At 41.7% G+C, this 25,004-nt stretch overlaps 4 protein-coding genes and 4 non-coding genes across 8 annotated transcripts; 2 read left to right on the plus strand and 6 right to left on the minus strand.

Moving 5' to 3' along the window:
• The first annotated feature begins 1,885 nt into the window (after nucleotides 1–1,885).
• On the plus strand, nucleotides 1,886–6,416 carry LOC143329424 (lactosylceramide 1,3-N-acetyl-beta-D-glucosaminyltransferase A-like). The gene is made up of 2 exons (XM_076745294.1): nucleotides 1,886–2,132; nucleotides 4,166–6,416. Exon 2 carries the CDS (start codon nucleotides 4,454–4,456, stop codon nucleotides 5,615–5,617), a length of 1,164 nt encoding a protein of 387 aa, XP_076601409.1. The 5' UTR covers nucleotides 1,886–2,132; nucleotides 4,166–4,453; the 3' UTR covers nucleotides 5,618–6,416.
• Nucleotides 6,417–11,936: 5,520 nt separating this feature from the next.
• eif4a2 (eukaryotic translation initiation factor 4A2) lies at nucleotides 11,937–17,041 on the minus strand. The gene is made up of 11 exons (XM_076745134.1): nucleotides 16,713–17,041; nucleotides 15,821–15,878; nucleotides 15,580–15,712; nucleotides 15,170–15,309; nucleotides 14,582–14,750; nucleotides 14,372–14,481; nucleotides 13,878–14,021; nucleotides 13,362–13,499; nucleotides 13,171–13,260; nucleotides 12,816–12,895; nucleotides 11,937–12,732 (listed from the first exon to the last, which is right to left on the minus strand). Exons 1-11 carry the CDS (start codon nucleotides 16,739–16,741, stop codon nucleotides 12,588–12,590), a joined length of 1,236 nt encoding a protein of 411 aa, XP_076601249.1. The 5' UTR covers nucleotides 16,742–17,041; the 3' UTR covers nucleotides 11,937–12,587.
• Nucleotides 13,639–13,822, minus strand: LOC143329924 (small nucleolar RNA SNORA81). Its single transcript, XR_013077912.1, has one exon. It is a non-coding gene; the product is annotated as a small nucleolar RNA SNORA81 (small nucleolar RNA).
• Nucleotides 14,133–14,314, minus strand: LOC143329925 (small nucleolar RNA SNORA81). Its single transcript, XR_013077913.1, has one exon. It is a non-coding gene; the product is annotated as a small nucleolar RNA SNORA81 (small nucleolar RNA).
• On the minus strand, nucleotides 14,857–14,932 carry LOC143329926 (small nucleolar RNA SNORD2). The gene has a single exon (XR_013077914.1). It is a non-coding gene; the product is annotated as a small nucleolar RNA SNORD2 (small nucleolar RNA).
• On the minus strand, nucleotides 15,462–15,535 carry LOC143329927 (small nucleolar RNA SNORD2). The gene has a single exon (XR_013077915.1). It is a non-coding gene; the product is annotated as a small nucleolar RNA SNORD2 (small nucleolar RNA).
• Nucleotides 17,042–17,751: 710 nt separating the features above from the next.
• On the minus strand, nucleotides 17,752–19,112 carry setd9 (SET domain containing 9). The gene has a single exon (XM_076745428.1). The coding sequence runs from the start codon at nucleotides 19,074–19,076 to the stop codon at nucleotides 18,216–18,218; it is 861 nt and encodes a 286-aa protein (XP_076601543.1). The 5' UTR covers nucleotides 19,077–19,112; the 3' UTR covers nucleotides 17,752–18,215.
• A 291-nt stretch (nucleotides 19,113–19,403) lies between these two features.
• On the plus strand, nucleotides 19,404–22,272 carry dcun1d1 (DCN1, defective in cullin neddylation 1, domain containing 1 (S. cerevisiae)). Its single transcript, XM_076744095.1, has 7 exons — nucleotides 19,404–19,451; nucleotides 20,126–20,339; nucleotides 20,529–20,697; nucleotides 20,946–21,076; nucleotides 21,162–21,244; nucleotides 21,331–21,427; nucleotides 21,607–22,272. The coding sequence occupies exons 1-7, from the start codon at nucleotides 19,449–19,451 to the stop codon at nucleotides 21,681–21,683; spliced, it is 774 nt and encodes a 257-aa protein (XP_076600210.1). The 5' UTR covers nucleotides 19,404–19,448; the 3' UTR covers nucleotides 21,684–22,272.
• Nucleotides 22,273–25,004: the final 2,732 nt, after the last annotated feature.

A 25,004-nucleotide genomic window follows, 5' to 3' on the forward strand; every position in this document is an offset into this window, starting at 1 on the left:
CATCAGAGTTGGACCAGGAAGTGATCGTGTCACGGCCAGTATGCAGAGGAAGTACTCAGTACTAATAACGCCTTCGACATACATCATGTGAATACTGTATTGACACAGACAATGAATGAATCCAAACCCATCTTTCAGCAGCTCTAAGGTTTTTATTCATGCAGAACAAAATGACATAAATCAGCTGAAAGCAAGTTTTGTTTTTGTATGTGTGTATTTCTGCGTGTGTGTGAGCAAATGTGCACACCAGTTTCACTTACCTCTTCTTTTGCACTTTCCTTGACACATCCCATGATGCATCAGTCATGCGCTTGGCAGGACCTGACGGTTTTGCACCGTAGTCTTCTAATCTGTGACCTCCTGACAAGCATTTCATCTAATCAGGTCATGCGGTATATTTTTGGATGTTCATCTACTGTACCCGTCGGTTGCCAAACTCTCAGGTGAAATTCTGGGCAGCTGCACTGAATGAGGTTTGACTGTTTGGAAGCTGACTCGAAAGTACGTGGAGACAAAATCCAAATACCATTTCTGATGCAAACCAGTTAGCTCAGTCGCTGTGTGCTGGGAACACTGTCACTCACTGTTTGAAGGTGGTGTGTTTATTTTGGTATGTCCATACCGCTCTCAGGTTTCTGCAAAAACACATTCAGCAATAGATTAAATAAAGGCTTTTTTTTAAATGTGTTTTACTACATAGGACTTCTGAATGTCATATGCAGTATTTTCCATTTTTGTGCATTAACACACACTGAGCTACTTTAGTTTCATTACATACAGGTTGACAAATCTATGAACACATTAGGGCGTGCAAATTGTTTGACTGGGATGTCACATTAACGTCATAAAGCCAGAAACATCACACAGTGAGCCAAATGCAAAATGATATGAAACTGTGTCTTCTTACCTCGGCTCCTGGGGAGGAATAAGTCATTTGGTACACTTCCATTTACACTCAGGGTTATTTTCTAGTATAACCTTTGGTCAGTCTACAGCCATCTCTATGAGACTTGAGCTAAATGCTAATCTTAGCTTGCAAACATGATGACAATGCAATGTTTTAACCGGTAGGAATGTTTTCCATGTTCACCATCTTAGTTTAGCACAAAGTGCACGTGAGGCTGATGGGAATGCCGTTAGTTTTGTAAGTATTTAGTCATAAAGAAAATGTAAATTTTGACCCGACTGTCTGTACCAAGTTTCATGGTACTTGATCCAAACACTGCTGGGATATTTCACTTAAAACCATGAATGTCACCCTCATGGTGGCACTTGGTGGAAAAGTCAGCAGACTTTGAGCCAGTCCATCTTGCAGATGTTGAGCTATTTCCCTCTGTTCTGTCAGTCCCTTCATGCTGATAAACATGCAGTCTGAGAGGAGAGCGGCTCTGATGGATTTGGAAAGCGTTTTCTGATAGCTGATTGAGAGAACACAGAATATAGAGAGTATGGTGTTTTCCAGGCTCCGACGGCTTCGGAAGATGTTGTGTCACGCACCAGGACATTCAAAGTAGAGAAATGGAGCATGCTGTGAACACATAGTTTGCATGCGAGTCTGGCAAATATGCAAAAACAGAAGAAATCATGGCAGAAGGCAAATAGTTTTGATGCCACTGTAGTTTGGTGGATCATTTTGAAAAGACGTCTGATCTGGCAGAGGTTGAGTCTGATACTCTTCTGTCATTCCACCTTTTGCATGTCACTCAGACACAGATGAGGCTCAGAGGGCAGACCTTTCTCTCATCATTTCCTCCCCCCCCCCCCCCCCCCCGTACTAACACCTACACAGCCTGCAGGCCACCCCCACACTGAAAGAAGAAGGGAGGGGGAGAGAGAGAGGAACCAAGGCAACCAGCACATTAACAAGCAACTTACAGTCACACACACTCAGAGGGCAGAGGGAGGATCAGAAGAAACACTTGCTCAGATATCCACGCAGACACACACACACACAGGGGGCTTTACAAGGGACTGATCCGGCTGCTGATAAGCGTTTCCTCCCTGTCATCTGAGGGAAAAGTAAACTTGGAGCGGAGAAGAGGATCTGTGCAGCACGGGAGAGGACTCAGTGGGCAAAGGAGACTGTTGCCACCTCCGTCTCGGATTCACACGCAGATATTTTCTTTTTACCGGTGAGTGTATGAATGATCGGTCGAGTGATGGTGTGGTTTTCCTCCTTCCCTCCCTCCCTCCCTCCCTCTGTGTTTCAAGTCTATTTATACAAATAGTGACTTTGGAAATATGCTAGTTGGGTGGTTCACTTTCACAACGCTTGTTTTAGATGCAACTGAGACAGAAGAGTGAGGATCAACACTTGTGTTTGTGCTCCCGCTCAGCGTTGGACAGTGTAGTGTACACCCGGACGGAGTCACAGCACAGTAACCTGTTTAAAGGGCTTCATAGGGGCAACTCCTTTAGTCAATAATCAAAAGCAACTAACTACTAATAAGAATCATCTCAGGAAAACCGCAAAGAAATATTAAAAATTGGGAATATTTCAAAGAGGTAAAGAGCAGCACACAATATCCAATGTTAGATAAAGGCCATATTCATCAATCACAGTCACTTTGTTGGGTGTGCACCTGTTACACGAGCCCCGTCTCTCCGGGCTCATTCATATAGTCTGCATTTTGCATGTTTTCAGGAAGTTAACATGTAATCCCCCAGGACCACAATTTTTCATGCAAATCACGTGCACCAGAGTATTGATGGAAAATTTCCTACACTGCTATAAGCTGGTGTTTGTATATGTATACATGATCAGACAGGGAATGGGCAAACAGAGGCGTGTTATGGGCTTGGACAGCTGGACATGCCTCATTCTTAAAGGGCCAGTTTCAGGTACTTCAGCTGTATCTTGATTTCCAAGGATTTGGCGATGTTTGGGTTAAGGTACCTCACAGACCTCACAGGCTGATATTTCAAAACAGGCACATTAAACCACCTGCATAGTATCAGTAGATAACACAAGAGGTAAGTGAGAAAAACAAGCTGGTTTTGCAATTTTTTGAACCAACCCTTTAAGGATGAGGTGTGTCCAGTTGACATGCCGCATTTCATGCCAAACAATTGTCTTTTAAACTCTTATATTAACATGTTACATGTGTCAGTCATAGTCCACCTTGTATGTGTGCTCATCTCCATACTGCCCAGTAAAATTTCCCTCTAAAAAATCTTAACGTAAGCATATAGTAACAACAGAACTGGCATCTGCCTTATGACAGGTAGGCTAGAAAAGAAAGCTAAATAACAGTAAGTGCTTCCGTGTAAGAACAGGTGAGGCAGAGTTTCTCATTTTCAGCGAGAGAAAAGAGAGCCATTCTGAGCCAGTGACCCCATTAGGCACAGGCCATCCAATGATGCTTAAAAAGCTCTTGGGGTGCGGTGGGAGTCCCAGGCCCTGGGCACATCATGATCCCCCCTTGGTTTCAGCCCAGGCCCGGCCGGAAGCAGGTTATTCTTGTCCTGCATTGTACTGCCGAGCTATTCTGACGCTGCCCATTGTGTCCAAAAGCTTTCCATGACTCTCAGCGATTTCACTGGGTCTGAACCTTAAACCCCTCCATTATGGACAGGCTTGCATCGCCACATTTGCTGTGTTGGCTTTTGTATTCAATCGCACTCCCCGGCCCCGCCCCCCCCACTAACTTTTGACTTTTCAGCGAACGTTACTACTCTTGCACGGAAACACTGAATGCAAGGGGATGCTGTCAAATGCCAAGTTCAGATCCAACCACAAAAGACTTAAAAGTTTAGCGTGGTTTCATTTGTGCCACTGAAAGAGTAAATGATCTGAACACATGTTTTCTCTTTCTGACTCTTTTTTTTTTATCTGTTTGAAGATGTTAAATTCAATCAAAATGTTTAGAATCCCTATTTGTTTCTACACGTAGAGGTTAATCTAACTACAAAATGCTGCACATGAGGCAACACATCATGAAAAAGCACGGATTTGCAAAACATGACCTTAGAACAGAAAAAGCCTAGCAGAATGTCACACTGTTAGGATATTAGCAAGCAGAGATTAAGAAATTTGTATTTTACATTTCCACTTCCTCATTTTTAAACCAATAGAAGCTGAGGTTCCACCACACCAGTGTTTCAGCAAAGCATCCATTCAACTCTGTCACAACAGTAAATGTGCTCTGTGCTTTCACTACTTTAGGACGGCAGCCTCATGGGTGAAAGATGAGTCTCCAGCAGCTCGGTGACTCTGAGTGTAATGGAGGGCGTTTCCCGGCAGACACAGTGACTCCCACCAACGCCTGTGCCTCCTGCTGAATGTAGAAAGCCTAGGATGGAAGACCCACCAAGTGCTGCTCTGCGTCACTGGAACAACACTCTCAACCTCCAAAACCTCAATCATTTCACCTCCTCCTTCGCACACACTACCTGCTTCACCACTATCACCAACCAGACAGGGACCACTGCCACCTGGTGACAAGATTCCAGGATGTTTGTGAATTTCCGCCGGATACGAAGATGCCAGTGTGTGCAGCTGATGACCACCTGCCTGGTGCTGTCAGTGGTAATGGTTTGCTGGGAGCAGATGGACAACAGCGTCGTCAGCCACGTTAAATCTTACTCCTTCCGCTACCTGGTCAACCGCTTCACCTACATCAACAAAAGCCTCACCATCCCTCGTGAGCAGGCCAGGAGCTTCAGCAACTTCCGCTACCTGCTGGACCACCCGGATAAATGTGCCAACAAGAATGTCCTCCTCCTCCTCTTTGTCAAAACGTCCCCAGAGAACATTGAGAGAAGAAACGCCATCAGATCCACCTGGGGTAATGAGACCTACATCCAGGATGTGCTAGGAGTGACAGTCAAGGTGGTGTTCGCTTTAGGAGCACCTCAGACCAAGAAGGCGGAGCTGTCACGGAGCAAGAGGAACAAGGTTGATTTTCAGGAGCAGCTCGTCCACGAGGATCGTCTCCATGGCGATTTGATCCAACAAGACTTTGTAGACTCCTTCCACAACCTGACCCTGAAGCTGATCCTGCAGTTCCACTGGATGCACAGCCGTTGCTCACACGCCCGCTTCCTCATGACTGCTGACGACGACATCTTCGTCCACATGCCCAACCTGGTGACCTATCTGCAAGACATGAGCCGCAGAGGCGTCACAGACTTCTGGATTGGTCGAGTGCACAGAGGGGCGCCACCAATCCGCAGCAAAATCAGTAAGTACTATGTGTCCTTTGAGATGTACCAGTGGTTGTCATACCCTGACTACACAGCTGGGGCTGGGTACGTCGTCTCCAGGGACGTAGCGGACAAAGTCTACCAAGCCACGCTGACCCTGAATGCCTCTCTTTACATAGACGACGTGTTTATGGGCATCTGCGCCAATGCCATCGGTGTGTCACCGCAGGAGCATATGTATTTCTCAGGTGAGGGCAAAGCGCCCTACCATCTGTGCATCTATGACCAGATGATGACCTCACATGGTCACGTGGAGGATATCTATGACCTGTGGAAGGCAGCGACCCACCCACAGGTGAAACAGAGGACCTCTGGGCTCATAGGGAGGCTGTACTGCACAGCCGTGAAAATGTCTCTCCTTTGTAATCCTTACTATTTTAACACCTACCCTTGCAAAGCAGCCTTTTTGTAATAATACTTCAGGTTTGAGCGTGTGACAGAGAGACAGGGAGTGCGTCACAGGTCATAACGCAAAGAGGATCATCCCTGCGAATATTACCTCAGTCCTTTCAGTCGGACACCCACGTCTACACACTGGAGCTGTTCATGTTTGTCACTGTGTGTGTGTGAGATCACCAACACATCAAGTCTTTGTGGTTTAATGATGTAATGACACTGGCTTTGCATTGACAGCAGAATGTGTTGAAAAGTCGGTTCCAACTCAAACCCATCGCGCTCTCAATATTTTACTTGATGAAGTAATTTGTTTTCAGTCTCAGCCATTTGTACCTCCTCTTTGCCTTGAAGTTTGCAACCTTCTCTTACTATGATACGCAAAGGATCGCCAAAGCTTTTTAATGATATAAGAACATCACACAAGGTCACCTGTCTCACTTAACCTAAAACAAACAGACCTTTTAAAGCCTTTTGAAACTATTGAGGGACCCATAGGAGGTCTGTGTGTCTAAGATGTAAAGGGGAAGTAACACCGGGGTTTTTCTGATGTGTGAGTCAGTGTAAAAAAATATACTGTAGGTCAGTGATGTCTCAAATCTAAAAGTGTCTCCATGTCATGAAGTGCAAAATTCCTCACAGTGAAGTAGAATCGATGTGTAACTGCGAAGACTTCACCAACAGCTCCCATGCTGAGATAATGATGAAGTAATGTGCAACAAAGTGTTCTAAATTGATGCTTTTGTTGTTATAATGTCATTTTTTGTATTTAAATTTGTGAAAATGTTTTTTATTTAATAAATAAAATCTCCAAAGTCAAGGTTTTTTTTTTATTATTATTTTTGCTAGCAGGTAGTCATGAATAAAGTCTGTTTGTTGGTCAGGAAACATGAGCTCGAGCAATGTGTATTGGGAAAGTGTAGAACAGTTGAGGATTTCACTGCTTTGATTGCACAACTTGTAGAACTGTTACAACCACAGAACATCACAACCATTTCATGACTTTTGTTCAAAAAAAAAAAAAAAAAGATTAAAAAGGAAATACAAGTCACTTCCTCAAGTTTCCGCTGGTTACAGAGGAAGTTACTACACCTGGCCAAGAAACAGTTCAATGCATATGTAAAACTACAATTTGTTGTTTTTTCACTTTGGCTGTACTTCCAGTTGGTTAGCATAGCACATTGACTGGAAACAACTCGCCTGCCTCCACCCAAAGGCAACAAAATCCACGTACCAGCAGCTCTAAAGCCCAAAAATTAAAAGGTCATATCGCATTTGTAAATTCCTTTAATCTGGATCTTTTTGTAGAGCAAATTCAAGGTTCAAACTGTTGCAATCAGGAACTTGTGTAAGTTTGTTAAGCAAAATGTCATTTTCATGCTACAGACACATGGAGACAAATCTAATATTATAAGTATAAAGTATAACGAAAAACTGCTTCTCCCAAATTTAACACAATAAAAGTCAAGATAAAGAATTACTATCGCCTGTGAAAATTGTCATCAAAAGTGTTTTTTCGAGTTACATAAGGCACAAAATGAATACAAAAACAACATATAATTATCATATAATTGTCATGAAGACAGACGGCACATTTCCACAGTCATAAGTTTGCTTTTGCTGCTTTTCAGCAACTTGACCACAACCAGCTCAGGCAAGCAGCACTGAACCACAGTGCAGCTTGCGTATGTGCACTGCATGCATAGGAAACAGCAATCTGAACGTGTGTGTAAGCCACCAGTTACTGCACAAACCGGCCTGACGCCTCATTGTGGCCCTCCATGTGTTTGCCTTCCCCAGGCACTGCAACAGTTTGCAGAGCAGCAGAGCAGGTGTCAGGGGCCGCAGGTCTCAGTAGAGTGGAAGCGTAAACATCCTACATGAAAGCATTTCACGACTTTCTATCCAAACACATTTTTATACGTGAAGGAATGGGCTTTGGCTGAGCGTGCGCACTGAAACACTGCTCACTACAATTTAGATTTTTCCATCTGACATGTGATACATAGAGCCAAAAATACCCCCCCCGACATCGGCTAGAAAGTCAACAGTGTCCTCAGAGGGTCTGATCCACGGAGGCATGCGGCACGCTGCTAACAGCATTAACCGAGGCTGGTCCTGGGTCAGCGCTCAAGATAAATGTCATAAACCTTCCCAGACGAACAAAACCGGGGGTCATGCTTCAGTTACGTGACTGATCAAATCAGGTCGGAGGAAATGTTTCAGATGCGGATTTCGGAGTGACTTTTTGTTTTCGTGTGCTTTGTTCAGTTCCTGCTGTGCTCTGCAGGCTCTTTGCGCTGCAGCACCACTCAGGTTTCCTCTCTGACAATACTGGATTTCCCTAAATCTCACTGCAGTAAATATTCAGTTTTTTCTTTTCACATCAGGGAGTAAACGTCCAGTTTAAGGTCATGAAAATGTCGCCCTCTCCTCACCTCACCTCACCTCCACTCACTGTGAGTTGTCTATATGTTTATTTATGGAGCCTGGTCCTGAAATGCGATGTTGCCTGGATTAGCTGTTCTCCAAACAGCTGCTGTGTTTCCACGGCAACGAATAAAGAAGAATAATTCACACAAAGGATTTAGACAAGCCTAAAAACACAACCAGCTGCCTGCATCTGCTCACCAAACTGCTGCAACCGGCAGTTTTTTTTTTGTTTTTTTTTCTGGCTTGATATTACGACGTGGATTTAAAGAGGGTAAATACGAATTACGCTCATTTAAGTGAGAAAATCTGATAATGATAATGATATCTGATAACGTCACGTACAATACGTGAGCTGTTTAGTCTAATTTCCCTTGGGGACAGAAACTAGTTTGTTATTTTTAGATTTACTCAAGTGATCATTTCTGAGAAACGGCCCACGAGGATTCAGCCGCTGACTTTAGTCATCAGAACAATGAAGGTCATCTTTAGTCATTTCCCAGGAGGTGGCATTGCAAAATAATTGCGTCCCAAAGTTGACATGCCAAATATAGGTGCAGACGGTGCTGGACAATGCACCAGCTGAGCCCCACAGGCAAGCTATTACCATAGCTTATGAAAAAATAATTACTCTCCTCGGAAACTGGTAAAATGTAACCCAAGGCCAAATATAGCAAGCATCAGAGAGGATTTACCAGTGTGGAGAAATCTGTCTGTTTCCTGGTTAGGGAGAATAAGCTTGCTCAAGATGAACACACTTCCTACGTTTTTAATAACCTTCATGGATGCTGCCAAGTTTGCATCCCAGCAGCATCTTTGCCAATACAGATATAATGTTTACACTAATTATCTGCCAAAGTAAAGCAGGTAAATTCCAGTGATTTAAAAGAATACATCAACATTTTATGAAATGCACGTATTTGCTTTCTGGCTGAGTTAGATGAGGAAACTGATACCTCTCTCATGACTGTACGATAAATATTAAGCTACAGCCAGCAGATGGTTAGCTTGGCTTAGCTTAGCATTAAGACTGGAAGGAGTTAGTCTGGCTCTGTCTGCCAGCAACAAAACACACTGACTCAAAGTAAAGAAAATAAGCAGATTTTCCAAAAAGTTAAACTATTCAACGAAAGGACAAGTCCCTAAAATCACCTGTCTCAGGACTCATTTGGTTCGTTTAAAGACTAGAAGAGAACAAAACTAAAGCTCAATGTTTTAAATACTCTGGTCAAAAGGAACAAGATTTGGGTTCATGTTAAACTAAACTTTAAAAAAAAAAATTCACTCCTGACTCCCGTATGTACAGATTAAACATTAAGATATTTTAGCTTTGCATAAAAACCTGAAACAGGGCAAAAGAGCAGGTGGCTGTGTCCGGTGGTAACAAAAGCCTGCCGACCTGCACCTCTTAAGTTCCCTATTATACACTGAACGCCTCAGTGGCAAAGTAACAAGTGACTGGTGCTTGTCTCAAATTAACAGCGATTAGGAGAAAGCGGTGGAACAGGTTTATACTACACTGCTCATGTTCAGGCTTTGCAAAAACAGGGAGTGGACCAGCTTACGAAATTCATTTGAAGCCAAGACAGGGCACAAAAGATCCCCAATGCAAAGCTAGCTGCAATATAATGTTTTATATATGTATTTATAGGAGCTTAACTTTTGGTTTTTAAGTTAAGTTTTTAAATGTGGTTCTCTGTGCATGCACATTTGTGACTGGGTGGATATATTATAACGGTCAATACTCACAAGATCAAAAAGACATTTTGAAAAAACTCATTTCGAGAAACACAAGACGCTGTGCACAGGAGAAAAAAAAAAAAAAAAAAACCCAAACTGTTCTTTAGCCACATGTCAACCACAAACAGCAAATTTAAACATCTAACTGGGGCAAAATGGGGATGCTGAACATTCAAATGGGTGAACATGCTTTAGTCACACAGTGAATAGTTTCCACAAACCACAGTGACCTATCGTTTATCCGTTAGTATGTAGGTTAGCGCCTCCTTAAACTAGATAATACAGGAAGGAAACGGAAATGTTTTGAGCATTAAACTGGAGGAACTTTTTAAAGACTCCATGATGCTATTTGCTTTGGATTATTACTGAAATGAGCATAAAATCCTCAGTGTTTCACCACGTTTTAACTTACCAAAATCTAACAGTCACCATTGTGAAACGTGATGGCATTATACTCGTGAAGCAATGCCAAAATGACAAATACGTTACCTGTATGTGTTCATCCTTAACAGACACTTAATTCTTGTACAATTTGCAGATGTCCTAACTTATGTTCCTTGAGATGTTAGTCAAGACCGGGCACCTTGGAGAAAGACACCAACTCTGACTTCCTGTCTGACTTAGAAATGTCATGTACAGCCGGGCGATGAAAGGGACACGAAAGCTGCTTTTATTTGAAACTTCTCCTTTCATTTTTACTTTGAATGCCTAACTATTTACTATCACCACATCTGCTGTGTGTTAAATTACATGTATTTCTTGTAACTATAGATAAGTGAACAAACTACTTCCTCAGGACCTCAACAAACGTTAGAACAGGAACCACACAATAACAAGATAAGAATCTCACTGATCAAATTTAGATTCCTGTGTCAGAGAACGAAACCTTGTGGCAGCTGAATGCAGATAAGGTCCAACAGAGGATGATAAAGATAATAAGAGAGACTGATAAGCTCTTGGTTTTCAAAGTGTCTGGTCAGCACACACCTCCCTGTACAGCTGCCACCATGACGGGCCAGCCAGAGCACTGAGTTTGCTGAGTGTATGGTTCATTTACTGTGGTCTACTGTCGTATCATACGTTTTCTGCACAGTACATTAGGTTCTGTTTTTCATGCCTTCATGTCATATAGCTTCACGACAGTGCCACTCAAATTGCCCTCACCACGTTCTGCATACTGACTGTCATATTGCTTTATTTTAAATATTTGGTGGGTGGTCAAATAAAAAGAGCAACTGTGAGGGGTTTTTTTTTTTTTTTTTTTTTTGGCCTCATACTCCAATCAATTGATCAAAACGTATCTAAAGATGCTCAGACCCTGAATAAATGAAGCAGATTCCCTTTTTTTTTGGTTTTGGTTTTGGTTTTGCATCTATCACAAAACTGTCACTGATAAAATGTGTAGAAAAAGACCTTTGAGTAGCAGCACGCAATAACTTTAAATGGTGTTAATCTGTGGCTGTTTACTGATCAATTGTAAATATAGCTTTATGCAGACTTCCATACTTTCTCAGGGACATCTTTTATTTAATTTATGAATTTAGTCAAAAAAAAAAAAAAAAAATCTCAAACTTAAAGATCACATTTAGTGTCAGTAGACAAAGTTCAGGTTTTTCACCCAGTGTTGAAACAAGGAATATGTTCTCTTCAAAATGTCTTTTCTATCAAAACAAGGGAGAAACATGCTAAATTTCAACATATGACTGAAAACTATTTACATGATATTTACACAAGATTTTGTTAATTGATTTTCTTCTCCAGGAAGCAAATGTATTATCCAATGAGGGAAAGTAAAGCATGTGCAGAAATGTTGACCCTTTGAAGTGTTTGACACCTAAAAATCTCTTGAAACTGTCTAGACCTTCTGTGGCATCAAATCTACCTTTTCTCTCATCTGACTGGTTCTATGAATGTTTCCCCATAGTTTGAGTCTGCTGCTTTGCCAGTAGGTGGCACCATGTCACAGCTCTTCGTCTGTGTGGACTGTCCCTGCCACTTCAAGCACCTCACATGATCGATCAAGTGTCAGCTGCTTCTCCATGCACATTTCTTTCAGACTGCAACCATCTTCAGAACGCTTCACCGTAGCTGTCGTCTGATTTAATCAGCTGGTAACTCCTCATTAAGGACATACATGAACACTATGATAGGACAGACAAGACAGCAGGTTTACTTACAGCAACTTCAGTTTATTAAGACATTCATACAATTCTCGGGAGGAGGAAATCTGAAAAGTAGTCAAGGGGGTAAAATAGCAATATACTCTGGTTAGGGTAAAACCACGTCAGCAAAATATGGCCAACCAGTGAGGAATTCTGAGCAAGTGGGATAATAAAAAAAAGAAAAGTACATTTAAATTATAACATTCACAAAAGATAAAAAGCAAGTGAATCTACAGTAAAACATGACAAGTGCCTCTATGAAGCAGGCCCACAATACATCGTACATATGTTAGCATAACATAATTTGCAGACTTTATACAGCACTTATACCTTTTAGTCCACAAGTAAGTTACTAAATGGTGGAGAACATCAAATACACACATCTTAATTGAACATGGAAAGAAATACCTGATAAGGACCGTTATGTTTACAGACCCCATGGCTTTGTAGCTCCAACCAGGCTGCTGTCGAGGTTAGAATCTACAACTGTCCGAGAGGGACCACCATAGAAGTCACCTCGCTTTTAACACATACCAAAATTCTGATCCAAGGTTTAGCATTGAGAAGTTTTTCCCCCTCGAATATATAAGCACAATGCAAGTGGACGATCGCTATCACTGCGTTTTTTTTGTTTTTTTTTTAAAGAAATCTCAGGGCTCAAATCAGGTCAGCCACATTCATAGGCATCTCCTCCACAGTTGTATTGTAAAACGTCTCAATGTCTCGAAGAATCCTCTTGTCCTCCTCGGTGACGAAGTTGATAGCAACTCCTTTTCTGCCAAAACGGCCACCACGACCAATTCTGCAAAGATTAAAGATGAGCCACGTTAGACTCACACAGGACACCGAGGTGCACGTAGTGGTGCAATATATGACGCAACTGACCTATGAATGTAGTTCTCTCGATTTGTAGGAAGGTCATAGTTAATGACCAGGGACACCTGCTGGACATCAATCCCACGAGCCTGAGGGGGGAAAAGGCATTTCAATTATATTCAAGTCTAAGAGACAGATTGTGCACACATTTAATGTGCAGTAAGTGATGTTGCTCGTATATAAGTAACAGATTCCTACATTAGAAGAACCCATTGTGGAGAACGAGCCCTGATCTCCCAAACGTTTGGACTGCTTGGTCATTTAAGGACTGTTGCAGCATTAAAAACATTTGGATTTTAACTTCACATCTGACATTTCTTACACTTTGGCCATCATCACACAACACGTTACACCTTATACTAACCAGAAGATCAGTAGTGATCAACACTCTGCTTGAGCCAGATCTGAACTCCCTCATAATCACGTCTCGCTCCTTCTGGTCCATATCTCCATGCTGTGAACCAAAAAGTATTTGAGTAAGGGAAATGTGCAGCACTAATATGGATAAGCCTTACCAACAGTTATAGAGCCAAGCAGGCAGAGAACAGAACCTACCAGAGCAGAGACAGTGAAGTCTCTAGCATGCATCTTCTCAGTCAACCAGTCGACTTTTCTCCTGGTGTTGAGGAAGATGACAGCCTGGGTGATTGTCAGTGTTTCATACAGATCACACAGGGTGTCCAGCTTCCATTCCTGGAGACGTTCATGAACAAAAAGTCAAGCAATGCACTGTCAGCTGAACAGTTAACTTGACATACTTAAAGCCAGAAACAATGCCATTTATCATCTATCAATCTCCATACTAAAATATATAGAAAATAAGGAGCAGCTAGAGTGTAACACAGGATCTTGAGACAAGGGACACTGGACATTTAGAAAGAGGTCCCTCCGAGTCTCATTTCCAATACTGTGCCTTTAATCTCCTTCCCTGGTGTACCCATGCTTACACGGCCACATGAGCTAAACCTGCGAGGCTTGGCTCCTGCAGTTTTAGCAGGGTGCTTTGGAGAGAAGGGACATTTGATGTTACTGACTTGAGTGTTGCATAGTGTTACAAACAAGTGAACCCACCTCTCGCTCAACATTTATGTAGAACTGCTTGATACCCTCAAGGGTAAGCTCTTCTTTCTTCACCAAGATGCGAATGGGGTCTCGCATGAACTTCTTGGTCACCTCCAACACCTCTGCTGGCATGGTGGCAGAGAGCAGGACCACCTGGAGACGATGCGTCACGTTACCATAAGATCCAAAAAAACTAAATCACCATATCAAAACCCTGTGCACTGTTTCCAAAGTAAAACATTCAAAACTTTTAAATGTAGATTTAAGTGTGGCACTGCACCTTGAGACAGAAGCCAATGAACATTAAGAAAGAGGTTCGACAACATCTCATTTACAGTACAGTGCACAATGATCTCCTTCCACGCGATACTCTGCTAGCATTACTGCATGAAACAGATCAAATCTGGACCACACAATTATAGCAGACTTCTGTTAATGCAGAAGGACGCCCTAGTTAACCTATCAACTGTCCGTGCAGTGCTAGTATTCAAGAAGATACTTACTTGAATGTTTGTGCTCAGTTTCTGGAAGATCTCATAGATCTGATCCTTGAACCCTCGACTCAACATCTCATCAGCTTCATCAAGAACAAACATCTTGATCCATTTTGGGGCTGCACAGAAATATGGCAATACAAGTCAAACTTTTATATGTGAAATGAACTGCAACCAATTGAAAAAGCTTTTCAGTTGAACAAAACTTGTGCTACTTACACAGATGTCCCCTGCTAAGCATGTCAAACACACGTCCAGGTGTGCCCACCACTATGTGAGGGGCCTCAGCCTGGAGCTTCTGTATTTCACTACGGAGATTGGTCCCTCCAATACAGGCATGGCAGGCTGCCCCCATGTAGTCACCCAGAGCCAGAATGACCTTCTGGATCTAATGAAGGGAGATGGATAAAACAAACAAACAAAACTGTTCAGAATAATGTGGTACAGATGGTATGGCAGGATATTTTAACACAGGAGTGTAGAACAACTGTTCAAAGTGATCAGTAAAGTAAAAACGAACTCTCCATTTCAAGAGTCAGTCCCGAAAGATGGTATGCCATCATGTCACCCAGTTTTCTACAGCAAGATACATTTCAAGCAGTCAATCCAATGAAGCCAGATCACCTTTTAGACCGATGCAGCCATGGAGAGAGACTACACCAATCCCAAGAGAATACTTTGTTTCACAATTTCAGATTGCACAGTATTTTTTAAAAAGAAATTGTACCTTCGTACTTGAATCAGTGTCCTCAATGTGCTGTTTAGGTCTGAGACACTGAGGTTATCGTGACCTCAGGAACAGCATACCTGCTGAGCCAGCTCTCTGGTGGGAGCCAACACCAGAGCTTGAGTCTCCTTCTGCTCAATGTCCAGCTGCTGCAAGATAGAGATGGCAAACGTGGCCGTCTTGCCAGTGCCTGACTGGGCCTGGGCAATGACATCATATCCTAATAGCAAGGGGACAAATATTTGTTGTAAGAAAATGTGTCTTCCAACTCAAATTGAAAAGAAAACTGGTCTGGGTATGAGAAATTGTCAAGTTACGTTACCTAACAGCAGTTAGCAAAAGACATGACATTTACAGCAATTGAATGGTATTGAGTGATCAGTGGAAACAAAAGTTATCCCCATTAATGGGTAAGTCCCGAAAGATGGTAAAGCATCATCTCACTCAGTACATAAACAATCCACTTCTAAGTGAAGTATGGTTTCTGTACCTTTGATGCAAGGAATGATTGCCCTTTGTTGAATGGCAGATGGCTTTTCAAAACCATATGCATATATTCCCCTGAGAAGAGTCTCCTTCAGGTTCATATCATCAAAGTTGTCCGTAATCTCGCTCCAGTTGCTCTGAATCAAAAGGGAACAGTGGTTTGTGAGTGAAAGTCATGTTAAGCACACAAATGCCACGCAAAAGTCATCTTTTCTGCTGTGAAAAGATGAATGTCATGTACATACCTCGATGACACCATCAGGCTCCATTCCATCTGGCCCCCCATGGTCTCTATCTTTTGAGCTGTAAAAGAAAAGTAATACAGGTCAAATCTCACTTGAAGGTAACTTTGACATATCACCATAACACAAAAGATAGACTAGACTAGTTCCATTTAGCTCCTAATGTAATAAACCGCCTATTTCACGTTACCTAACGATTAAAACGTAAAAACTACGTCAAATGTGTAGTGCGCGGGTCTTCGATGGTCCGGGTTACGCCCAGAGTGTCTCATTACACAGTCCGGCGCTGCGCCGGGAGCACGTGTAAATTCCACGAGCACAGCTCGACTACCTGTCCCACCTAAAATTCCTGTCTAACCTCGAACGGTTACACACCTGTTCACATTCCCTCTGTGATTCATGTCAATTACCAAACATAGGCGTATCGTTAACGTCACACCTTCAGCAAATCTCAACATGGAGCGCAGCTTCCCTCACAGCTAGCCAATATGTCCGACAATTGGGCCTGACTACCAACGGTGGCTTCTGCTGCCTGAGAGCTAGGCCGAGCTGTAGCCGGGCCCGACGGTTTCTCTAATTTAGACAACCGCTGGCCACGACAGCGAAAAGTTATTTTAGGAACATAACCCGGCCTTGATGGATTTCAGGTTAGATATTAGAACAACGAAACCCCTTTAATCGAAATGTCAAGTAACGGCAATATGGAACTGCGGTGGAAAGGTGTCACAAAGCTAACCGTTAGCTACCCATCGCCCTCACAGCGGTTGCGGCCTAACACTGGATAACTAAATAATCACAAATTCGGCATCAAACAGAGTGTACACCAGCATGACACGATAACGTACACTTAAACATGGAGTATTGTCTAAAAATGTGACCAAATATATGATATTACCTGTTGTAATCAGCAGAATCGCTAGACATGATCCGTGCACAACTTCAGCATGCGACTGGAAAGATCGCTGATGGCGATGCCAACTGCCTTTATGCAGCCGGACTAATTTAACTGATGAACTTAATGCTGTGTTTCGTTGACAATATAGTCTCAGTTGACTGACTTAATATCTGGACCATACTACATTTCATTCAACGTCCTCCTATATACAAATATATATTTCAATAACCGATAAAAATGTGAAAATTGTTCCAGACTACATTTATCAGCGGAAGGATATTGCAGTAATAAGTGGTGCTTGGGCTGCTAGGGCTGCTACAGTGTCTCTGACAGGTCAAAACTCATCCGACAAGGTTGCGCAACATTTTAGAATAGAGGGTTCGTGTGAGGCCGATGAAATTAATGACATACAGTAAGAAGAAGAAAAAAAAGCCCACTACGATCAATTGTTGACCTTGTTTTTTCTGTGTTGTTAACATTCCGACTGTCTGTGTGTCTGGTGATTCCTCCATCTCCTGTCTCCGTTGCCTACATTTGGTATATATTTCTTTTGTTTGAATGAGTCGATGTCTGAAATACTCATGATACGTGAAGGAGCTGCACCCTTTTGTTTTGGAGTCATTTTAACCTTGGATGTTTATGTAGATTGTCACCTGTACCGTTTTTGCTCCCTAGATGTGGATGAACATGATATAGAAGTTAATACACCTTCTAAAATGAGGTTGAATCTGAGCATTTGATCCAGAGCCCCACAACAAAGCTAATGAATGACCAGTTTTGATTGGTGCTCTGATCTGTCCTCCTGTAGGTTTCCATGACGAGGCAATGGTGGAAAGACACCATGCACATTTGCTCAAGCATTACAGCTAAGCACAGTTTTGAGGTATTCATATTTTACAGTTCAAGTTAATGCTCCTAGAGTTACTAGTTAGTTTGAAGGTTAAAGTTTACATCCAAAAATAAACTTACCAGCTGCATTTGCTCCACCTCTATCACAGCACGCTTCTCACACATCCATGCCAGAGTAATCACAGTCCAATTATGTAAAATATAAATTTTATTTAATAACCAGCACTCTTAAAACAGCTATTCTGCATAATATGCATTTTTAATTCTGGTTATAGCTGATGAACACACATATTTTTACTTATGTAACATTTTGAATGCAAAACCTTTACTCATATGGAGTAATTTTAAGTTACAGTACTGCTACTTTTACTTAAGACCCTGAATACCTCTTCCACCACTGGGCTCTGGCCTGTTTCCCTGGAACAAGTCATGTATCTGTCTCAGCATCAACACTGGCAAATCAGAGCAGTTTTATTTCTCGCATGTTACAGTAAACTTTACAGGATGTGTTTCACCTATATTCCACTGCAATGCTGAACGTACAAAGCAAGCTCTTTTTGAAAAAGCAATGATAATAATGTTACTGTTTGAAATTGAAAAATGTACATTCTTTAGTTCTGACACCCCAACCAAACAGTAGAGCGTACTGTGACTCTAATGCACAATGGTGTAGTAGTTAGAGAAGAGTTCCTCCCCTACTGTAATGTCTCTGAGGGACACAAGGATAACACAGCGCAAAGGCCTCGGTGTGTCCTGGCTGTAGCTGACATTAGGCAGATACTGGCGGAGCTCAATGGGAAAGTTGTCAGGCACGTCATACTCCTGGTAGCAGACGTTAGCAGGCCACTCATTGGAGCAGTTGTTCACATACTGACCAACAGCAAGTGGATTTTGTGGACTATCAGTCAGCCAGCTGGTCTCACTCATCATGAAAGGCCCCATTCTGTCCCTGCCACTGCATGACTTGAACACCATTTTGGAGATGCCTTTGTCATTCCCATCAATCAAGACACCATCAATACACCTGAATACAAAGGGGTTTCTGATGGACTGGAGGAGAATTGGCTCATAGGCTTGATAGACCGTGCCAGGGTACATGGCAACTACAGCTCCTTTGGGCACCAACCCTTTGGTGACAAACACTCCAGTTCCTGCATGGGGCAAAGTGCTCGGCTTCCGGTCGATGCAGAACCCCAGAGACTGTAGCATGGCATCATCTCCACACAGTGGGTTACCTTCACACTGGTGTTCTTCACTTGTTACCCGCCGGAGAAAGTGAGTTTGAGCTTGTCGGAGCTCGCCATGATTCGTCCAATGACTCCGGAGCAGGACTCTGAAGAACCTCAGTAGCCTCCGTGAAACCTCCTCATCCGGGAGCAGTTTGTCTTTCGAGCGCTCCGTGACCTGCCGCAGAGTTTTCTCATTTTTAGACAAATTCAGTACAATCCAGGGTACAAACCTGTGTCTGTACGATCTCCATTTGTTCTGAAATCTTCTTAGAGCAGATCTAAACATACAGAAGGACGGCTGATAGGTCGGACATGGAGAATTCAGCTTATTTTCATGGTTTCTTGAGGCACTTCCGACAATGTGCTCCAAAATAAAAAGGACACGTGTTAATATTTCCTGATTTGTAGCAGAATTTTTCAACTTTGATGAAGCTTTTTTTTCCCACTTTATCATAAACTAGTATAAAGCGTTAGATAATGCATTGAATATCAAATAATTTCACAATTTGTGATATACTGAGTATCGAGAAGCGGCTACGTTAATACTTTTATTTTTGATAGCGATGCTTTAACCGGAAGAACTTTTTACGTTCCTTGTAAAAACTTTACACGTATTAGCCAGCTGGATGGGAGGAAAGGTAGTCGGGCAAAGACAAACATGGTAAGAATTGACTCTTTTTATTCTGATGCGGTGATGCAAACATAAACACTGCTCATTCACATAAACTATGACTTTAAGGCGATCATTATACTTAAGAGGCTGCGCCGATGTCCGTATATTCCCCGTTAAAATTATGAAAACAAACGTAGCTCTCGACGTTAGCATTAGCTAACGAGCTCACGGAGAGACTAGCCAGCTCGCCTAGTTAGCTTGCTAAACTTGTCAGCCTTTAAGCCAACTGACAAACAAAATTAGCTACATCCACCACAGATGTGTAAACTATGAATTGCTGTCGATGGTATTTTGTGACTATGTTGCTTGTTAAATGTTATCGTTAAGTTAAAGATACCAGCCAGCTGACAGTCAACACATTGAAAGTCAGTCACTGCTGTCAGATTAGCATGTAATTGCTAGTTCTTTTTTTGCTGTGATGTTTAACCATGGTTCAGTGTTTAGTAGCTAACAACTAGTCGACCCTTCGTGGTTATTATGTGAAATTTTGGATTGTAAGAATCCTGCAGTGACATGAAGTTTACTGCTGACAAGTGATGAACATACTTATTGCAGTAACGTCTCATAGATTCTGTCTGGTTTTCTTATTGCTGTTCCATACACGAGTCTAGTCGAGTATTATTGCAGCAGGTGTTTTGTGTGTTTATTGTGTCTTTGTGCAGAACAAGCTGAAGTCCTCACAGAAGGATAAAGTTCGTCAGTTCATGATTTTCACACAGTCCAATGAGAAGACCGCGCTGACCTGTTTATCTCAGAATGACTGGAAACTAGATGTTGCCACTGACAAGTTTTTCCAGAATCCAGAGCTCTACGTTCCAAATCTAAAGGGAGCCTTAGACAAGAAGAAACTCGAGCAGCTGTACAACAGATACAGAGGTATGGAAAGTAATGTGGAAGAATAAAGCACCACTAACGTTCACTGCGATTTTCAGCTCGTTACAGATTTATTTACCATGGAGGAATAAACCTGACAACACTGAGAATATTGCGTTAACCGTTGAAAACATTTTCCTATTTGGTTGTGAATTCAGAAACTCAAATCACCTTTCACACTCATCCACTTAGATCCTCACGATGACAACAAGATCGGCATTGACGGGATCCAGCAGTTCTGTGACGACCTGACTCTGGACCCAGCCAGTATAAGCGTCCTCCTCATAGCCTGGAAGTTCAGGGCAGCAACGCAGTGCGAATTCTCGAAACAGGAGTTCATGGATGGCATGGCAGAACAGGGGTAGGAACATGTTTTCAGATGGTACAAAACATCCTGAAAGTCATGGCATGTACACATACAGTGTGTGGCAAACATTGCATTCTCAATGTTGAGGGTCCAGGCTTGGTCTTGAAGATTTCAGATGTAATATATAGTAGTTTATTTTCTGTTACTGTTCCACAATTTTATACATGACTCTTATTGACTTAGCCTGACAACAGACATGAATGTACGTCACTTAAAAAGTTGTCTGCTTTATGTTTCCCCAGATGTGACAGCATAGAGAAGCTAAAAGCACAGCTGCCAAAGATGGAGCAAGAGTTAAAGGACCATGGGAAATTTAAAGACTTTTACCAGTTTACATTTAATTTTGCCAAGAATCCTGGTCAGAAAGTTTTGGGTAAGAGTCTGTTACTGCTTATCATTTTTTCTGTTTGTTTGTTGAATGTGTATCAACCTATTTCTGTTTTGTTTTATTCTTATAGATTTAGAAATGGCAATTGCATATTGGAATTTAGTACTGGCTGGAAGATTCAAATTCCTGGACTTGTGGAACAAATTTTTAGTTGTAAGTTTTGATCATCACACTCACAATCGCTCTGAAAATGAAGACATTATTGCTTCTCATTGTGTTGCATCTGACATCGTTTACAGGAACACCAGAAGAGATCAATTCCTAAGGACACTTGGAACCTCTTACTAGACTTCAGCACAATGATCACAGATGACATGTCGAATTATGATGAGGAAGGTTTGTACAGTGCTTTCACTCGCTTCAAGTGAGCCCACTAAGCATCTATGACCTATGATTGATCCTTCGTAACCTTTTAGATTAAGTGCCCGGTATGGTTTTATAGCTGTGGAATGTCAGTTATCCTTCACCAAAGGTGGAGTCAGTTCATTAAATTAGTTGTGTCTGTTGTTCAATAGGAGCATGGCCTGTCCTTATTGATGAATTTGTGGAGTTTGCACGGCCACACATCGGGACCAAAAGCACAGCAGTTTAAGGGCTGCTCTCGCACACGGATCATCCATGTGAGCTCTCTACAACGCAGAGCGCAGTGAACAGAGGACAAGGGGACTGCACTGAGCTGAGAACTATGTTGCCTTTTCAACCCTCAGGACTGTAATATTTCACACAGCAGAGACTTTATATATGTGTGTGTGTGTGTGTGTGTGTGTGTGTGTGTATTTACATATATAAAAAAGGCATATCTCTTTGTTGGTCAACTTGTGGTGATTTGGAACTTCAAAGTATTGGGTTTTTAGTGTGCGCTCAAGCCAATTAGAGAGGAGTCGCCACCTTGGCCCACATGGTTCATGGATGTGTTTGGGCTCCACTCAAAAGCAGGTAGATAGACACACTTTTGAGTAGTCATTAATGTAAACATGAGGGTTCGCGAGGGGATGTTGTTCTTTAAATATTGAATTTTAATACTCTTGTGTGCATTCCTGATTTTGTTTTTGTTTTATGATACATTTGTGCAACAAGTCAGTATAAAACATTGATTGTAATTTTTTAAGCATAATGCTGTTTGTCTAAACACAGATGTATAAAGATAAAATAAATGTTTCAATTTGGTATCTTTAAAGCTGCATGGCCTCTGCCCGTCTCTCTGTGAAATCCTCAGTAACCCCTGGTTAAAAAATACTGAAGGTTATGGTTTGGAGCTTGTATGACTTCTTTAATAAATATGAAGATTGTGTTGACTTAAATTAGATTGAAAACATAAGCAGTTTATACTTTGTGGGTAATTTGCCTTCAACCATAACAATGTTGAAAATACTACATGTGAATTCAATATTTTGCTTAACTACAAGTCCATAAGTATCATCAGCAAAATGTATTTGAAGTATACAAAATAACTGTTGGAAATACTCACAGTGCTTCTTAATGGCCTCACTCAGAGTTGTAGGCTGTTATCGTATAAGATTATGAATCTGGATGCGTGAACTTGTGAGCAGCCGTTTTTAATGCTGGAGCTGGTTGAGAAGGAGACTTCGTTTACACATGATAAAAATAGAGCTTGAAGTGACAAAAAAATGGAAATACTGAAATGCTCAAGCACCTCAAAATTGTAAACTCTTAAGTACACCATTTCAATGAATGTACACCGCTGAGATTAAGTTGTTTTACTGAAATAAATCTGCCAATATCATTACATAAGAAACCTCATTGGACAAGTAAACGTCCTTCAAATCTTACTGAAGTAAAAGTGCTCATCATTGCTGATTATATCCTGTCTATATTATTAAATGCATTATAATAACGCATAATGCAGATTTATTGATGCATGAACATGTAAACAGCCTTTCAATGTCATAGTTGGTCCAGGTGAAGTCAACTATAACAGTTTTATATATTCCTGACAGTTAAATCCATAACAAAGCATCATTTTCTGAACTGATCAGATATTTTGTTCACAAAATCTATATCTGCAAAATTACTAGTAACTACAGTTGTCACATAAATGCAGTGAACTAACTACATATCCCTAAATAAATGAGGATAATAATGATAATACTGCAATGATGTTACTCCTCTTAAAAGTGTCTCTAAAGCAGCTCCCTATCAAGGTGTGTGACAGGAGTCCAGGAACCACCAGACGCCATCAGACCACAAGCTGTAAGCAGGCAGCATGCAAATCATCTCTGTCACCACAAAGAAGTGCAGAGCAGAGTTTGTACAATGGACCACTGGGACAAAAAGATACCACGCAGCCAGGTCACCTGCACAGTGAGGCAGGTGCTCTGAGCCGGGGACAGATAAGCTACTAAGCATAGGTTAGGGGTAGCTGTATTGATACAGATATTTGTCAGTGGTGGATACTTTAAGCCAAAATTTGGCAAGAAACAGTTCATCTTAATATGAGATCACTTTGTTGTCCATTCAAATGTGTTAAATGTAATGAACTGTGCTGCGAGGATCTGCTGATCAATAAATGTAATAACTGCCAATTAGCCATAATTCAAAAGTAATTCTTCAAGAGAGCTTGGTGCAGTAATATAATGAGAGCAAAACATTCATTGGTGATCACTGGAGCTGAGACATCTAATTGATTAGTCACTGGACAGAAAATTAATCAGCTGCTATTTTGATTCTATTCTACACCGATTTTCTTTCAAGCAAAAATGCCAAACATTCATTGGTTCTAGCTTTTCAAATGTTCCAGTTTTCTGCTTTTGTGTTTTATATCATTGTAAACTGAATATCATTTGGGTTTTGACTGTTTTTCCTTTTTATTTTCCACTTCTTTCTGACGTCTTAAAGACCAGATTATTAATCACAACAATCTGCAAATTGATTGATAATGAAAATCTTAAATATTTGTTGCAAGCCTTAGTAATTACAGACCAAAATATCCTTCCCGTGAGGAGAGATTCGAGCCATATCACACTGAACCACACAGAGGTGACAACTGATTCAGAGCTTGACCACCTGCACTTTTCTGCAGTTTTAGATGGCACACATGGTGACGGCTCCCATCCCTGTGGTAAGCATTCAGTTATCGCTTTCATGTTAGTTGGTAATACAGCCTCCCCATTATCATACAAGTGATTTGGTGAAGATTCAAACACTGAAGGATGATACGCTCAGTGTCTGAGCAGGCAAACAGAATCTCTACACTGAGAGTCTTATAGTCTGATGAATAGACTGTAGATGACGTCCCCACAGCAGCAGCCATCAGTCACTCTGCTGTTCCTCCACACCCAGTGAGACCCTGGTTAACTCACACTCTGAACATCTTCACTGTTTGGTTGCAGCAGACAACAGGTTCAGTAGTATTGCTGTAGGAGAATGATATCACAGCTGCAGAGGACAAACACACACACACACACACACACACACACACACACACACACACACACATATATATGTTCTGACTTTGTCCTGCAGTTGCACTTCAAAACTCCAAAAGAAAAATTGATGTAGCTAAAATTCAGTTTGAATCAAGTTGGGACTCATTAAATGCTGTATGAATGCATTAATGTTACCCTTGTTTAGCCTTTTGCACCTGTATGTGGTAGATTGATTCTCGAGATTAGCTTTTATTTCTAATTTAAAATGAGGGGAAGGCCTGACACCTGGTAGACAGATGACACCATTGCACCTTGTCTCTCACCTGTTCTGTGTGTGTCTCCAGTATAATGACGAACCAATGGTGAGGCTCCTTGAAGACATCAGCCAGAACCTGCGTTGCGCTGGAGTGCTTTAAGTAACACACACATACCAGTTTGCAAAGTTTTCGAAGTCCTCGCTCTTGCTGTCTCTGCCGCTCCTCCACTGAACGCCTTCAACTCAAACTCATTTTATTCTGGACAGTTTT

This window comes from Chaetodon auriga, chromosome 12, assembly GCF_051107435.1.
Source record: "Chaetodon auriga isolate fChaAug3 chromosome 12, fChaAug3.hap1, whole genome shotgun sequence".
NCBI classification, from domain to species: domain Eukaryota; kingdom Metazoa; phylum Chordata; class Actinopteri; order Chaetodontiformes; family Chaetodontidae; genus Chaetodon; species Chaetodon auriga.